This window comes from Rattus norvegicus, chromosome 10 (genome assembly GCF_021556685.1).
Source record: "Rattus norvegicus strain SHRSP/BbbUtx chromosome 10, alternate assembly SHRSP_T2T, whole genome shotgun sequence".
Taxonomy (NCBI): Eukaryota; Metazoa; Chordata; class Mammalia; order Rodentia; family Muridae; genus Rattus; species Rattus norvegicus.
Window position 1 is genome coordinate 58,708,171 of NC_141543.1, and position 17,763 is coordinate 58,725,933.

Sequence of the window (17,763 nt, forward strand, 5' to 3'; positions counted from 1 at the left end):
GAAAGTAATATATGTTCAACGTTAGTGCGAGGAATACAGGAAAGCACGAGAAAGAACAGTCACAAAAGATCCTACCACCTAAGAGCAATTGTCATGAGCTCATTTCCACAGCTGCATGCATCCCTATAGGCATGCAAATACCAAAGGATAGATGGAAATAATTTCATGTAATTAAGATTCTAATATATATGCTATTTTAAATGTCATTTAAAATACATTTAAATGTGCTTTAATTTCACCTTTTAAAGATTAGCATAAAAAAAGAACTTTATAGAAAGGATCTTTAAAGAGGCAGTAATTACTAAGTGGTAAGAATTACTAAATGCTCACCAAAATGACATAAAACATTGGGGTCTTAATGATTTTTAAAAGTTACAAGTTTCTATATATTTAACTTTACAGCTTACTGTGACTTGTAATAAATCAGTCTGCCTCTGTCTTAGGCCTGAAAGCCATCTTATAATAAAAACAAGCTAGATTCATTCCTGTTTGTGATTAGATCTGGTTCTTAAGGATTAGGCTGTGCCTTAACTACAAATGGTTCTGTACTGTCTGTTCCAGTAATCAACAACCATGCCACCTTGTTATGACCACCTTGCTATGCCCACCTTCTTATGACTATGATGTTGTGACCACTTTCTTACAACCACCTTGCTATGCCCACCTTGTTGTGACCACCTTGTATTGTTTCAGGAGTTTTTGTGACCCAACTTGTTCTGCTTATGTTCTGCTTCTGTAACTTTTGTCTGCCAAATCCCCTCATTTGGAAACTCTACTCCTGGACTATAAAACCTTTATCTTCCCCATGTCAAAGACTGATCTCTTGAACTCCAGCTTAGGGAGAGACAACCAATGTACAAGAGTTAAAAAGCTTGCTTTAGGGGCTGGGGATTTAGCTCAGTGGTAGAGCGCTTACCTAGGAAGCCCAAGGCCCTGGGTTCGGTCCCCAGCTCCAAAAAAAAAAAAAAAAAAAGAACCAAAAAAAAAAAAAAGCTTGCTTTCATTAACTCAGTCATGATTTTGGTTGATGGCCCTTCTCCCTCATGTGTGGGATTAACACTTGCCATAAAGGATGAGGGTTAAGTCCTTCTCTTCCTGTCTTCCCCTCTCACACTGCTCTTTAGTTGAGGTTGTATTGTCACATGCAGATACCTTCGTGGTATTGTGTTATCTAATCCAGATATTTACTTACTCTTAGTTCACTATTTAAATGGATTCAATTCTAGTCAATGTCTCTTACGTTAGAATCTTGGGCTTTGAAGCCTGGATTTGTCTTTTGCTCAGCTAGTAGTCGTCGTCGTCGTCGTCGTCTTCCTCCTCCTCCTCCTCCTCCTCTTCCTCCTCCTCCTCCTCCTCCTCTTCTTCTTCTTCTTCTCCTCCTTCTTTTTGAACAACTAAAACTTTTATTATTTGCTGACTTTGGAGCAGCATTCTATCTCTTCATGGAGGTCTCAGATTATGGCCATTTTCCCTGAAGAAACAGACTTTTGCTAAAGGATGCTTTACATCCATACGTAATGGTTAGTCAGTATAGCATCCACGACAGTCGGTGTAGTGCTCACACATCTTGCATTAATAGTGTGGGTGTGCTTCTCCCAAAGAAAGATGGTCTGGCAGAGAGAAGAAAGGAGGAGAGAGAGACAGAGGTAGAGAGAAAGGGATGAATAATCGTATGGTTGTTTTTCTTTACGTAGAGATGCATATATATATTACTATTATACATATAAGTGTTATGCTATAACAATATTTAACCGTCCATGAGTGTTCAAGGAAAGGATTATACAAGGTTTTGTTGTTACAAAAGAGATGGGGTTTATGGTAATTATTATATCACATCCAAAAAAAAATGGTATTATATAAAGAACTGTTCTCTTCATCTGCAAACAATATTTCTCCCAATATCATAATTTCTGTTTTGTTTTTGGAGCTTTTCATTAATTTATTTATTCATTAAGTTTATGTCCTGATCAATGTCTCCCTCCTCCTGGACCCCTTCACAAATTCCCTCCTCCATCTCCCTTGCTTTCTCCTCTGAGAGGCTGCAGGTTCCCCTGTGTTTCCCCTCGCCCTGGCACATCAGCCTCTGCAGGGCTCATCTACTGAAGCCAAATGAGGCAGTACACGTAGGGCAATGGATTCTACAGACTTGGACCAGCTTTAGGGACAGCACCTGCTCCAGTTTTGGGGGGACCCACCTGGAGACTGAGGTGTACATCTGCGGTGTAAGTGGGGGACATTAGGTCCAGCACATGTATGCTCTTGGTTGGTGGTTGTCTCTGGGAGCCCCCCAGGGTTCAGGTTAATTGACTCTACTGGCCGTCCTTCCCCCAATACTTTTGGAGGAGACTCCAAGCCCTGCCAATGTTTATCTGTGGGACTCTGCATTTTTTTCAGTAAGCAACTTGGTGAAGCACCTCAGTTGGGAGTGATGCTAGGTGGTCGTCTGCAACCATAAAAGAGTAATATCAATAATGTCAAGAATTGGTAGGCTGGAGAGATGGCTCGGTGGTTAAGAGCATTGACTACAGCACTGATTGCTTTTCTAGAAGTCCTGAGTTCAAATCCCAGCAACCACATGGTGGCTCACAACCATCTGTAATGAGATCTGATGCCCTCTTCTGATGTGTCTGAAGACAGCTACAGTGTACTTATATATAATAAATAATCTTTTAAAAAGAAAGAAAGAAAAAAGAATTGGTGCCTGCCCATTCGATAGGACTCAAGTTGCCCCAGTTGTTGGTTGGCTATTTGGCTATTCCTCTGTCTCTGCTCCAACCTATCCCTGCATTTCTTGAAGACAGGATAAATTTTTCAGCCGAAAGTTTTCTGAACAGGTTGATGGCTCTGTATCTCCAATGGGGTCACTGCCTGGCCACAGGAAGTTGCCTCTTTGGGTTCCACATCCCCATCACTATGAGTCTCAGCTAAGGTCACTCCTGGGATCCTCCCTCAAGAAGACCCCACAACGACTTCCACCAACTGCAGATATTCATCCACCGTCCTGGCCTCTATCTTGTCCTCCCCACACCTGATCATGTGTGTGGCACTTCCCTCCTTGTTTCTCTTCTCTATGGGCCACAGCCCTACCATACACTAGCCTCTGGCTACAAGGCTCCAATGAATAAAGCATTATTCCCTCAGAGAAATCTCTGTTGAGTGATCGGTTGCCTCAGTTTTTCCTGGGATGTTGAACCCGCTCAGCTAGTCTTGCCGACAGCTTGCTCAGGAGTAGCTAAGGCCACCCGTGAAGTTTTCTCTACCTGCCTAAGCTGAAGCCGTGTGCCCCCCTCCTCCATTGTTGATGTCTCTGTTTCCTGTAATTGGATTGTTTTAAACTAGGTTTAAAAGCAGACAAATCGTTTTTCTCTTTTCTGTTAATTTTTAAAAATGTATATGAGTGCATGTGTGCACGCACACATAACAGGGTAAGTGGAGGTCAGGGGACAACTCTGTGGTGTTGCTTTCCTCCACCCTTATGTGGCCAGGCATGTGCGGCAAGTGCCTCTACCCAATGAGTCACTTTGTCCGTGCCGTGCGGGTTTACTTTTTATTGCCATTTTTCCTCTTTTTTTTCTTTTTTGTTTCTGCCTTTCTGAATCAGAATTTCAGTTTTCAAAGCATAATCGTGAGTCCATGCCTTGGCACGGCAGACGTACCACAGCGGTGGAACTGGGGAGAATTAACCAACCCTCTCTGCTCTTCATTCTAGAGATCATCGATGACCTTGCCAACCTGGTGGAGAACACAGATGAGAAGCTTCGCACTGAAGCCAGGCGAGTGACCCTGGTGGACAGAAAGTCAGCTTCCTGTGGTAAGAGCTGCCTGTGCTAATCGCTAAAGTGCTTAAGTCTCATTCAGACAAAACAGGGCTAAGATTCAGAGGGCGTAACAATCATTCTTTTAAACTCTGAGCAGGGAATTGATCCATTTTATAGAAATGACTGGTTTGGGAAGTTGTCTACAGTGTGCAGTTTGATGGTGAGTCTCGTGAGTTTTCAAGGCAATTTTGTTTTCTTTATGCTTTTTTATTTTTTTTTTTTAACCATAAGCTTAAGTAGTGAGCTCATGGTAGAACACCTAAGAGCAGCTTCCATCTCCAGTATGACCAAGATAAAAATCCTGTGTTTGTTAAGTCTGTGTCTGAGTCACTCTGATTCATGGTGCTTGTCAAATAGGGATCTTTGTGCTGATAGAAGAGTCTACCTGAAGATTTTGAATGCTAATTTCCAGACCTTCAGCGGCTCCCACCGAGGAGGTCCAGGGTAGAGTTGGAGAGTAATCATTATTCATTATACATAGCCTGTCAGGCTTGGTGGCACACGCTTTTGATCTCCAAACTCAGGAGACAGAGACAGGAGGATGTCTGTGAGTATCAGGCCACCCAGGGTTGTATAGTAAAACCTTGCCTAGAAAAACAATAACTAGCCAGGCATGCTGGTACACGCCTGTAAGCCCAGCACCTGAGAGGCAGCTGGATCTCTGTGAGTTTGAGGCCAACCTGGTCTACACAGCAAGTTCCAGGACAGCCAGGGCTGTTACACAGAGAAGCCTTGTTTCAAAAACCAAAAAATAAAGCAAAGAGAAAAAGAAAGAAACTAGTAATAGGACAAGAGAGAGGCCATGCACAGCTGTTGGGATGCAGGCACCTGTCACTGTGTAGCACTTCTGACACAGTTTTTCTGTGAGGTTGCAGCACATTGACCGAAGGAGAGTGACAAGGAGCTACATTGGGAATCATCCTCTAGTTTTTGTTCGGTGCTTTGTCTCATAAAGGTTCACCAGATCTATTAAGCTGGTTTGTTTATATAAAAGAACAGTAAAAGTTGAATGATCTTGACACACTTGGTCCATCTCTGGCTTTCTTCTTGTGAGAAGTATAAGGACATCCAGCCCTGTCCACGTCATCCTCACAAGGTTGTCCACTTCTTTTACAAGGAAACCGAGACCTAGCAAATTCAGGTTTGTGCAAAAACCAAACCATAAGAGATGGAGGTGAGAAGGAACCCATATTTTTTTATCTTCAAAGTTTCAGGATCTAGGTGTGAAGGACAAAGTTCTTGCGGACAGGAATTTCATAAGGGTGGTAAGGCAGAGATGAGGCTTTGCTGAGGCAGGAAGCAGAAAGACTGCAGGAGCAGCTAGTGGCTGGGCTGCAGTCCGTGGGAGTGAGTTGAGGGGGCCAGAGGAACAGGACCCCAGGAGCTAATGCCCACAGGAGGTCCCACAGAGCTCCACTCCTCTGAGCTTGACTACCTGGCATCTCCTGTTGCTCCCTTCTCTGAAAACTTGGTGTAGCCTCCTTGCCTCATAGTCTTTTGCGTTTCACATACCTGCACAGCCAGCACCACGTGGATGCTGTGGTCAGGTTCTGCATGTAGCCTGGCACCTCTTGGACCGCAGCTGCAGTAGCTGTCTCTGTATGCCTTTGTGGCTGAATCTGAGAAAACCCTTCCCTAAGCAGTTTGGTTTGGTTGTTTTTGAACAGAGAACTCCTCAGTGAACTCTCATTTCAGGCTTTCTCTTTTTCAAATGCTTTACAGTTTCACAAACCGAAACCTTGGTGGGTACCTTAAACAAAAAAAACCCTTAAGGTATTTTTCCTCTGATTCCAGTATAAGAGATTGAACTGAGACTTCAACCCATGATCCTCCTGTCTCTACCTTCCAAGTGTTGGGATTACAGGTCTGCACCACCATGCTGGGTATTGAATCTAGGATTTTTTGTGTGCTGGGCAGGTGTTCTGCCAATTGAGTTACATCCCTAACCCTGAGAGGTCTCTCTGTAATGGCAGCATCTCTTTAACAATTGCAGCTGCCTTATCTGAACTTCAAACTGTCTCAGAAACTCTTTCTTCCCACGCCTCATCCTTCTAGATCATTCTGTTCACTGTAAATGTGACTACAAGCAGTGAGAAATAGCCAAGCCACTTCCTAGATGTTACATTTTGTAATTAACTCCACCAGAAAAGTTATTATAATATTTTATTTAATTCATCCTCACTCAAATTCTAGGAAATGGACAAATTGAAGCCAGACTCATTGCCAGAATCTGACAGGAATGGCCTCTAGTTGTAAGGCTCAGTGGGGTCCTCAGCAACCTCATGGGCCTTGCCTTCGCTGTCCTTATCTCTGTCAGCACTCGGCTCACCAGAACCCTCCCAGATGGTTCCTTATGCTCAGTGTTCTGAGGTTTCATTAGCTGGCCACTCCAAACCCTTCTACCTTCTTCTCACAAACCAGCCCTCAGGCCTGGGAGCCACTTGGTCCCACTGCCCACAGCCACAGCCCTCAGCACTCGTCAGCACCAGCCTTCTGTTTTAGCTACCCTCCTCAGCACCGTGATCACGCCTGACAAGAAGCAACCTAGGGGAACAGACATTTACTTGAGCTCATCCTGTGGAGGCAGTCTGTGGCATGGGAGCAGTCTGTGGCAGGGTAGGTCGGGAAGGGGCACGGTGGGAGCAGCTCATAGCTCAGTGGCAGGAACATGAAGCCGTTCATCCACTTCTGGACAGAGCAGGAAGCAGGAAAAAGGAAACACTGGTCTCTTCTTTCTTTTTCCTTTTTCTTTTCTCCTTTTCCCCCCTTTTTCCTCAATTCAAACCCCCAAAATGCTGACTGCCAGTGTCCCCCTCTCTCTGCTTGCTCATCCACTGATGGAGAATGGGGAGGAGCTAGTCCCATAGCCACGCCTTCCCCACCGAGGTGGGCAGTAGCTCCTGAAATGTGAGCCAGATAAACCTCTCTCTCCTTGAGTTGCTCCCCTCAGGTATTTAGTCAGTGAGAAAGTAGCTCAGAGGCTCCCCCAACCCCCACCGCCCCAGAAGAGCGTATTTATCCTAGGTGATGACATACATGAAGACCACAAATGAGCAGGAACTGGCATCGACCGTGAAATCTGCATAGACCTGTAGTATTAGAATGATCAGATGTGCAGTAAAAAACTTTGCTTTAAATTTTTGTTTTACATTAACTTTTTTTTGTGTGTCAGGAAGAGTAGGTGTTTTTGCCACAATACATGTGTAGAAGTCAGAGACTTCTGCCAGTGCGAGTAGGTTCTTTACCTCGACCAACTGTGTGGTCCTGAGAACTGAACTCAGGTCAGAAGGCTTGGTAGCGGGCACCTTTACCTATTGAGCGATCTCACTGACCCTCGTTTGCACATTAAAAATATTTACTTACTTTTACCTTGTATGTATGAGCTTTGCCTGTATGGGAGTGCGCGAGTGTGAGTGTGTGTGTGTGTGTGTGTGTGTGTGTGTGTGTGTGTGTGTGTGCATATGCATGCTCATGTGTATACCATACATATGCCTAGGGAGAAGGGCTGCTCAGATCCACTGGATTGAAGTTGTAGATGGTTGTAAGCTATGGATGCTAGGAACCAAACCCTGCTCTGTAAGAGCAGCCAGTGCGCTTAGCAACTGAGCCGTCGCTCCAGCCTCTCAGTCTTGCTTTTTAATTAAAAGGCTTGAAAGGACCTAAACAGAACACAAAAGTATAAAAATGTAACATCAGTTATTTGAAAAAGTGCCAAATAGCACTTCTGTAAATTAAAAATAAATGAAACTAAAAATTAAGTGTTCATGTTTGGTACCAGCAAAAGAGAGTCAACCAGAGCACAAATCTGGGAAACAAGCAAACCCAAATAAATTCTATTTCCATACGTGGTAGTATTGAGTGCTGTGGAAATTAATTTTCACCCTTAGTAACAACGGCATCTGAGGAGCAAAGAGATGGTCCAAAAGCCTCAGAAACAGCTCCTCTCAAAGGCAAGGCTGGATTTTCCATTTAAGTATGAGCACATGCAAGGTATGCAGGGCTTGAGAATGAATCTGATCGGCTCACCCACGTGTCACTTGATTGCCATTCACAAGGCCCTCTCAGGCTGTGTAACTCGGAAGCAGAGAGCCAGGTGTGGAGAGCAGCCGGCCCATCGTCCTGTAGGTCAAAGGAGGGCAAAGCTAGGTGGTAAAGCATGAAATGGCTTTTTGTTCCCCCTGGCATGTATGCATCTCACATGCCAGCCTGACATATCAGTCATAGAGGCTTGAGCAGGGAGCGAAGTTCTAGTTATAAATACAGACCACAAGGGGCCACACAGGAGAAGGGCTGAGTGATGAATTTGTTTGTTCAGTTGTTAACAAAGGTCCAAGCACTTCTTTGTGGTCCTTTCACTGCAGAGCCTGCGCTTGGAAATTTTTACCAAGATCTTTGTGTGTTTTTTCTCCCTCTTCCTTTCCCAGCTCCTCTTCACACACACACACACACACACACACACACACACACACACACGCCCCCCTGTGATAACATCAAGTAGAAAATAATGCTGTTTCCCCCACCCCCTAGATTATAAAGGCACATTAGGCTGATAGGTTCCCCTGGCTCCTTGATACATCTTCAGACCTGTTTCTTGTATTAGAGACATTTACATAGAAGCGGGTCTTTGTAATTGCAGTTTAAATATTCAGTGTGGCTGATCCTCATTAGAATTCAAAATAGAACCTTGTCTGAGTCTGAGGAGAGAGCCAATTGTGAAAGGCCAGACTAGGAGTTCTCAATGACTGGAGCCCTGCTTCTCGAGCACATTGACCATTACGTAATGTTGTCTAAGCACAGCCATTGTGATGTTATCGTTCCTGTGTTGCTGCAGCTGATAATCAGCCCTGCTGACCTTGCACAGCCACTATCCCCACCTGGAACCACTGGATCTACCTGCAGCTCCCCTGGAGGTGCAGCGGGGTCATGGGCACAAGAAGTGTAGTCCAGAATGGGTGGCCCCCACTTGCAGCCTGGGTGAATAGGAGAGTCATTTGCCCCTCTGTATCTCTCTTTTGTGCTCTTTTTTTTTCCTTTTTTCTTTTTTCTTTTTTTTCTTTTTTGTTTTTTTCAGAGCTGGGGACTGAACCCAGGGCCTTGCGCTTGCTAGGCAAGCGCTCTACCACTGAGCCAAATTCCCAACCCCTCCTTTTTTCTTTTTAAAACGAAGATAGCAAAGACAAATGGACATCTGTTACTAAACTTTAGACTGAGAAGTGCCTCAAACTCTAAAACTTCCAGACTGCAGAAATCTCATCCCTGGGCTCAGGTGATGAGTTGCTGTCAAAATGCAGTCGTACCCAAACAGTTGTGCCAAATTACCTCAGGTTGTGTGCATACAGTGTATGTGGAACAAGTGGATTTTGTGTTTAGACTTGCTTCCTTTCCTCACAAGAGCTCATTATGTTTATGTAAATTATTTTAAAATACAAAAGCATAGCAAAAATCTGAAACACGTCTGGTCCCAAGCAGCTTGGATAAGGGATGGGGTGTTCTGGCCACAGTAATATACCTGGTTACTCTGGTGATGTGAGGAAGGTCATGCAGGTGCCATGGTAGTCAGTACTAGTTAGTTCTCAGGATCAGCTATGTTAACCTGGTGACTTAAGTTGGTTGGTGATATAGGTAAGACTTGGAGGCACATACCCTTTTGAAACCAGCACAGAAAAGCCTTTAAGAAGAGCAAATTATATATATTATACTATATTATTAGTATATATTATAGAACGATATTATATAGAGATAACTGTAGATCATGAAGTTAGCATCTTCTTTGAATTAAAAAGAGGTTTGTCTTGCTTACTCCCTCCCCAACCCTCGCTTGGTCTGCTCCTCATTTTTCTTGATTCTTTTCCTCATGCCATTACATCTCCCCTTCCTGTGGGCAGCCAACAGTGGGCAACTTCAGGAACCCAACAGGTCTGCTTTGCAGACCCAAGTTTGCCTGAATGCCCAGGCCCGTGTCTTTAGCTCCCAGCCAGTCTTTCATGATGCCCCAACAGCACCTTGTCTCTGTCCCTGACCCATGGACGCGAATTCTTCCCTACAGCTAACTCTGTTTCTTCTTCATCTTCTTTTTCTGTTTCTAAGTAAAGTCTCATGCAGTCCACTGGCTTAGGACTTGCTGTTGTAGCTGAGGATGACCTGGAACTCCCAATCCTCCCACTTTGGCCACCTGAGCCCTTAGATGATAGGCATACTCCACCACTCCCACCTTCCTGTTTGCCAGGCTCCCCACGCCTTTCAACCCTTCATTTGCTTCAGAACCAGAGAGCAGAATCCTGCCTGAGGTAGGCAGCTGAGACTAGCCAGCGGTGGTGTGGAGAGCAGAGCAGACTGCTTCCAAGTGGAGGGAAGCCAGGGGCTGCTGGGTCATCTGGGTTTGACACTGTTGTTTCAGTTTTTTGTTTGTTCGTTTGTTTTTCTTTTTCCAGACAGGGTTTCTCTGTGTAGCCTTGGCTGTCCTGAAACTCACTCTGTAGACCAGAACCACTTGCCTCTAACCTGGTTTCTGGGATTCAAGGTGTGTGCCATCCCATCCAAAGACTGCACATGGACAGACCCATGGCTCCAACTGCATGTGTAGCAGAGCATGGCCTTGTTGGGCATCAGTAGGAGGAGAAGCCCTTGGTCTTGCCAAGGCTCAATGCCCCAGTATAAGGAAATGTCAGGGCAGGAAGGCTAGAAGGAGTGGATGGGATAGGGGGTTTAGGGACAGGAAACTAGGAAAGGGGATAACTTTTGAAATGTAAATAAAGAATATCCAATAAAAAAAAGAGTGGGTACCATCCACCTGCCTTGGGTTACTGGTTGCTGGGATTAAGGGTGTGTGCCACCACTGCCTAGCCGTTGTTCTTAAAGAGAAACCTGAAGTCTGGGTCCTTAAATGAAGTTACCCAGTATGTTAGTGTTGACAAGAAATTGACACTTAAAAGGCACCTTGTATCCCAAATAAAGTGGACTCATGTGGCCCTTTGGGATCTCTCTCACATATGTGATTAGCCCCTCAGCCCACTCTGTCCAGCTTGGCTCGCTCTCCATCACTTCCTGTTCTCGTCCTGCTCTGTCACATTTAAGTGAAAATAACCAAGGCACTGAAGTCTCTCATTTGATATAGAAAAATCTACATAATATTGACATTGCTAGTGGCCACTGCCTTGGGACTTTAGTATATTAATTTAGCATCCACCCAGCAATTGGAATTGCAAAATAAATAAGACAGATTCTACTCCTTAAGAAGTTCTTTTATATGTAATCTGTTTTCATTCAATTTCAAACTATTGCACACCTTTCTAGAATAGTCTAGGGGAAAAAAATCACCAAGGAAATAATAGGAAGTAGTAAACTGATATATTAAACAAATAGGAAACCTGCCTGTTTAACCCAAGAGAATGGCCTGGCACTCTGCTGTGTTCATGGGTATTGCTTGGTAGTCATTCAGGGACTAACTGGTCAACTCAGAAGTTCCCTGTTCTTGGCCCTCACATACTCTACATTGAAGTTTGTGTAATGCACGTTAATTATTGTCGTCAGAATGCCCTTTATATGTGACCATATCGCTGTTGTCTGCCTGGTTTTAGGGGGAGCCTATTTCTTTTCTCACGGCATTTATTTGGGGAATGAGATCAGGAGGAGCACTAAGTTCAAATGCCAATGCTGCAACTGAATCTAGGCAAACTAAGCCCTTGAGAGAAGCACAGAATTGGAAAACCTTTGCCTAATAGGAGGTGATTGATAGAGGCTGACAGCCCCAGAGCTGTCAGAGGCCATGACCGCCTCACAAGCCTCCGTGCATCTCAGGGTCTACTGGAGGAGGCACTGACTTTTGCTATCATCAGAGAGTCAGACTTGACCACAAATACAATCATTTCTAGATTATTGTTTTTGCTCAGTGCGGTGCAGAATGATAAGGCATTCTTCCTAAGAGCAATTTCTGCTCGTACTGAATACTAATCGCACTGTACAGGCCTTGATTGTGACATTACCGATAAGTGCATCCGTGTGTGTCCTCTGGTGATCTGTGTGGAGCAGTTCATCTGCTTTCCCTGAGGGAGCAGCTCCTCCTGGGTAGGGTGAGAACTGTCCGCAGTGCTGGGACCGAATGTGCCTTCTGCTGAGGCAGAACTGGTGGGAGGAAGAGGCCTTTGCTAGCCGAGCCTAACCTTTTCTGAGTTCCTCACGCTCCATCAACGTGTTGACTGTCTTTTATATTTGTAAACCGAAATAAATTGGATTCTAGTTGTGGCTGGAATTACCGAAGCTGGAGAAAGCTTGAGGGGCCCCAGGAACCACTTCTCCTTTTCATATGTAAAATCAGCTAAGTGCTCATTGTTTCATGCAATCCAGTAATTTTTCTTTTCCACATTCCTCCATGAAGAGAATCAAGCTGCCCACTCCTCCCCTGCACATATCCCCACCCCCATCCCGGCCCGTGACTAGGCTCTCTTGGGTTAGCCTTTTCTGCTGGGCGGCCACTGCTATGTTTGTTGTGTTTGTAAGGAAAATCATACGCATTGAGTAATAAGAAAGATTGGGAAGTTTTGGTGGGCTTAATATGTGTTAGGACAGGGAAGCAAAGGGCTGGATACGGGCTGCTCCCTTGGGCTCTGCATTCATAACTGGAGATTCCTTTGCTTTGCCTCTCCAGTTGGCACAATGGCCCTTAGACGACGATTGTTAGCTACATGTCTGAATGTGACCTGGAAGAAATTCCCAGGATGGTAGCATTGGATGCAAGTCCCCGTGCCTCTTCTCTAAAGTGTGTAACTGTAGATGAGTCAAAGGGTAGCTGTGCATCACTAAGGCACGGTCATTCACAAGGGTCACCCTCTTTCTGCATTACTCAGTAGGAGATGCTCGCCTGCATCCATTGTTCTCTTGGCTGCTTAGTGCGTAGCACTCTTGCCTGGTGTGTGCTCACAGAGTGTGTGCTCACAGAGGGAAGTGCGCGTGTAACATTAGCTGCTCCATTGCTTAGGAAGAACAACAAGCATTGTCAAGTGAAGTTAAATAGAAACGAAATTAAAGCGGCCACAGCAGCAAACAACAGCGTTATGTTCGTTGTATTTAGAGAGTTTAACAATGAATGCATCACCACCTTAATTTGCAGCTCTGCACAGAGCATCTCTGCCTGCCACACTCATTGTTGTGCCGAGCACCGAGCACCGAGCCTCAGAGGAAGCAGCTCCATCGAAGGTCGTGCCTGAGGCTCAGTGACAAAGACCTGAGGCTCAGCTGCACCCACAATGAAATAGATGCCCTCTCGAGACTGTGTGTGAATAAAGTAAGGAGCGTTTGGGAAGTGTCAGGAAATCTGTACAAGTTAAAAATAAATAGGGACTGGAGATGGGGCTCCATAGTAGAACACTTGCCTGGCTTCTGCAGAGCCCTAGGCACCATCTCCAGCCCTAGAAGAAATGAAGGAAGAGAGAAAAAAGAGGAGAGAGAGGGAGGGTGAGGGAGAAGAGTGGGAGGAAGGGAAGGAAGGGGGGTAAAATCGATGCCTCGCCTTTACTAGGCCCTTTTGAAACGCAGTTTTGTAAGCCCTGGTATTAGCTTTTAAATAACTGGACTCCAGATGTTGTTGCATTAGTAAAGCTTTCGATCGGCTCTGGGGATCCATTAGTTGGCTCCATCAACACCCTGGCAGTGAACTGGTATCTATTTTTTGGCTCACCTTTGTTTTCTACTTCAGAGTCAGGCAGAAATGACAATTTCCAGTCAGTGAACCATGCTAAATTCCTTGGAATAACTGATTTGTGGTTCATTTAAAATCACTATTGGTTTTCTCTGCCTGTGAGCCTGAATACTGAGGCCAATTTCTCCAGATTAGCAGCAAATTGATCTTTAGGTCAGATGTGGGTGTCATCTGGGTCTGGGTCTGTGGCACAAGCCTCCCCCACAGCAGCACCACATCTCTCGCCCCCCAGTGCTGACGTGCCTCCGTAGGACATGTGGCTTGAGAGAGCACCTGACTACTGAATGACCCCAAATAGTCTTTGACTCCAGATAGCCCATGTTCCTTTTAGCCCTTAAAGTAGTAATTCCTTTAGAAGCAACTTTTGTGCAGTTGTAGTTTTTTTTGAAAGAACAGATAGTATTTATTGCAAAAAAAAAAAGGCATCTAATGTGTTTATCATTTTGCTGACTTTTTATGTGATACAAAGGAAATGAAAAAGTCCGTTTTAGACAATGAGTCGATACGGAGGCGATGGTGGCCCACCAGTGAGAATGTACTTACTGTCACCCAGCTGTGTCCTTGTGGATGATGGGATGGTAAATTTTATGCCGTATAGATTTACCACAACAAAGTGCTTATTGAACAATGAATAAGTAACCTGCTGTTCACGGCTCCATGAAATTACGACACAGCTGGAATGCAACATTTCTGAAGTTCCTGGACGTCTGACACAGTGCAGTGCGCACGTCGCTGCTGCGCCCATGGGTTTAATGTAGCAAATAGGATCTTTATTATATCTATTTGTATTTGCTTAAACAAATAGAAATAGGAACAAAGAGAATTGTAAACACTCAAAGGTCATCTTCAGTGTACATGCAAGTAGAGGAAGAATTCTTACTGTTGCTCCCCATTAGCCATTTTGTGAGGAAGCCTAGAGTGGAGTCTCATGTTGTTTGGTCTGCAATGGCTTTTTATCCTATGACCTCTGACATTACCCTTGTCTGACCTCAGTCACGTTGACTCCTCTTGGTGTATTCTGTATATCCTGTGAATTTAAAACACCTTTTAATCCTCACTATTCCAACTGCCATCTAAGAATCAGGGACATGCCTTTCCTTTTCCTAGGGTGGCAGTAAGAAGTCTGCCTTACTTTAGCATTGAGCCTTTTGCCTCTTTTTGGGGTTTTGGGATGGGGTCTCACATAGCCCTGGCTGACCTCAGATTTGCTATGTCGCCAAGGCTGACCTTGAACTCCTGGGATTAATCTGTTGTTTCACAGACTATTTCTTAGGTTAAACTTACAGTTCTTCTAAAATGTACTTTGTTTTTTTCCTTCCCTCTCCTCCAACACCCATGTTTCTAGTTCTGTTCTTCTTACTATAAACCTGATTTGAACTGTCGCCCGTGGCTCTTCTCGTACTCTTTCCTAAGCTGTGTCTGGCTTTTTTTTTCCCCCCCCCGTAGTTTATGATGGCTCCAGTCAGCTTGATGCTCATCACGAACTTAGATTTTTTTCTCTCTCCTCATGAGATTGCCTTTTTGCTAGAAGGTGCATAAATAGCAGGCTTTGGCAAATCTTTATCGTCTTTTTTAGAAGTTCATAGGGTGTATTTTCATTATATCCACTGCCTCTTCCCCACTTCCAGCCCCTCTCATGCCCCTCAGATCCATGTCCTCTGTAATGATCATGGTTTTAGTATGTCTGTGAAACCTACTACGTCCAGCTAGTGCTGCCTGCATGTGCTTGGGTATAGACTGAACACTTGGGCATAGACAACCCATCGGTGTGCTTGACCCTGAAGAAAACTGGTTCTCCCTCACTAGGCCACCATGACTAGCTATAGCTCTTCAGCTAGCAGCAGGGCCATGAGACCCTTCCCTGCCCCCCCCCCCTGCCATGTAGGAACATCAACTGGTGTGGTCTTGTACAGGCATTGCTAAGTGTTCATGGATGCAATATCCGGGTCCTCTGGTTCTAACAGTCTTCCGCAACGTGGTGGGTACAGGGATTGTGTCATAGATGTCCTATTTGGGGGTAGACAGTCTACCTTCTCTTATCCTCTGCACCCTGATCACATTTGATCTCTGTAATTGTCCCATCTGCTCTATGCAAATGCAAATGCAGGGGCATTAGCTGCGTTTGTCTGTGGGTTTAAGGATAAGCGCTAGGAAGACGGGTAGAAACAATATCAGTTAGCAGAACAGAAGTAGTAGGTTCCCTCTAGGGTTATAACCTCTCCAGGTAGGGGCTTTTGATTAGCTTTATAGTACCAAACATGAGTTCCCTCCATGATTGAATGAGTCTTAAGTCCAACCAGGCAGCTGTTGGTTCTCCCCAAAATATTAGTGCCACCATTACACTATTGAGATGTCTTGTGTGTCCCATAGTAAGGGTTTTATAACTTTACAACTAGCTAGGACTGTGGGTAACTTTTCTCCCTTGGCAACTTGCCTAACATCTTCTGATAACTATGAACACCAGTACCAGAGAGGAGGCGTCCAGGTCAGTACCCAACCAATCCTTCCAAGCCCCTAACTAAAATGTGTGGTTTCTTCAGCAACAGGATGAACAAGTAGGCATATTGGAGGCCAGAAGAAAACTTTTAGGAGCTGTTTTTTCTTCCATTGTGGATATCAGAGATCGAACTCGGGTCTCAAGATGGCAAAGCACGTGTTTTGCCTGCTGAGCCATCTTGCTAGCCTGGCAAATTTTTCATGAGGAAAACAAAGAGGGGCCTCTGGGGCTGTAAATACTAAAAACCAAACAAAGCCATATTTGTAAGCACTTTGTAAAGTGGAAACTGCCTGTAATGCAATATTCTATCTGGAGGATAGGCGAGCCAACTGCAGGAACCACTTCTGATTCTCGTCAAGCTGAGCATTACTTGGTTTGGACAAATAGAGTCAGTTTGTTAAAGATGAACCAACTAGTTAAAGAGGTAGAGGAGGGGGGTACACTTACTGATTTTACTAGTAGCATCACACAAAATGGACCCAATAGTATTTCAAATTCTGTTTCTAACACTCATGTCAAAGCCCAATCACAAGTGTAGCTTTGCTACTGGTAGGAAACCTGTCCGGCTCCTAAGGACAAAAAGAAATAAGGAGTCTTTGATGAATCTGTGCTTGGAGATTTGAGGTTATCTGTCCAGTTTACCTTCCCAGGACCACTGTGCTTACCTTGAGGGTCGTGACTTTCACAAATGTTAATATCTTGTTTTCCTTGTTGAAAGTTAGGAGCCCAAGTTCCTATGAGAGTATGCTAGACACAAACCTAGCCAGGTCCCTGAGCCAACAGCCCTGAAGCACTAGTAGCCCTGGAGGGAGCCAGTTTGGTGAGCCCTGGATTAGACCACATGGGCTAACTTGATGGAGACAGAGTTGCCCATTCCCAGACCACATCTCCAGCTCTGTGGGTAGGGACTCTTCCATGGATTTTCTGTGCTCCCCTTTCTTCTCTTTCTAGCTCCCCCTCTATTTCCTGTTTTCTTTCTGTTCTATCTTTGCTATCTTTCTCTGTTCATCAACTCAGTCATGATTACATGTCTAGAAGGTCTCACACCTGAGCTCCATCCCACCCTCCCAGCCAACACCCATAAAATGCTACCATTCCCTGGTTTGTTTTGTCTGTCCCAGACAGTCAGTGTCTCTCCCTGATGTGTTGCAGAACATGGAGCCATCTGGAAGTATGGCATAGGCTATAACAGCACAGGAATAGTCCCCAAAAGTACATTTAAGAAGCGTCACTGTGTATCTTTATGGTACACTCTGTACCTTAGTTTTGAAAACAACTGTGTGCAAGTGTGTCTTAAAGAAAGTTTTGCTATGTAGCACAAGCTAGCCTTGAATTTGAGATCCTCCTGCCTCAGTGCCTTTTAGGCCTGGGCACCATGCCCATCTTTCTGCTATGCACTTTAAACTGTTTTAGTCTGTGAGTTAATACCTAGTGATGTGGCATAACTATGCAGGCCTGAAAAATTAATGACCTAACAGCCAACTCAGAGAGCCATCGTATCAGAGAGAGAGGGAGAGAGAGAGAGAGAGAGAGAGAGAGAGAGAGAGAGAGAGAGAGGTGTACATTTAGTAATTCTAGCAATGTGAAAACTATTTTCATTTTTAATTTTCAAAATTAAAGCATAATCATCTCCCCCTTTCTTCCTCCACTCCTTTCCACACACCTCCCGACTTGCTCTCTCTTTCTCAAATTCAAGGCCTCTGTTTTTTCAATTGTTGTTGCATATATATGTATTCCTAAATGAGGGAGTGGGA

At 44.7% G+C, this 17,763-nt stretch overlaps 1 protein-coding gene across 9 annotated transcripts in view; it reads left to right on the plus strand.

Annotated features, from left to right (window-relative positions):
• The window catches only part of Stx8 (syntaxin 8), a 236,952-nt gene that overhangs the window by 140,141 nt on the left and 79,048 nt on the right, over positions 1-17,763 (plus strand). For 3 of the 9 annotated variants that reach the window (XM_087573966.1, XM_087573967.1, XM_087573968.1), the window contains 2 exons: positions 3,710-3,811; positions 12,925-13,096. In XM_087573966.1, coding sequence (XP_087430092.1) covers positions 3,710-3,811; positions 12,925-13,031 — 209 coding nt within the window. In that variant the 3' untranslated portion in view covers positions 13,032-13,096. Of the gene's footprint in view, positions 1-3,709; positions 3,812-12,924; positions 14,895-17,763 lie in introns of those variants that run through there. The other 6 variants (NM_031656.2, XM_087573971.1, XM_087573970.1 and 3 more) reach the window with 4 other exon arrangements.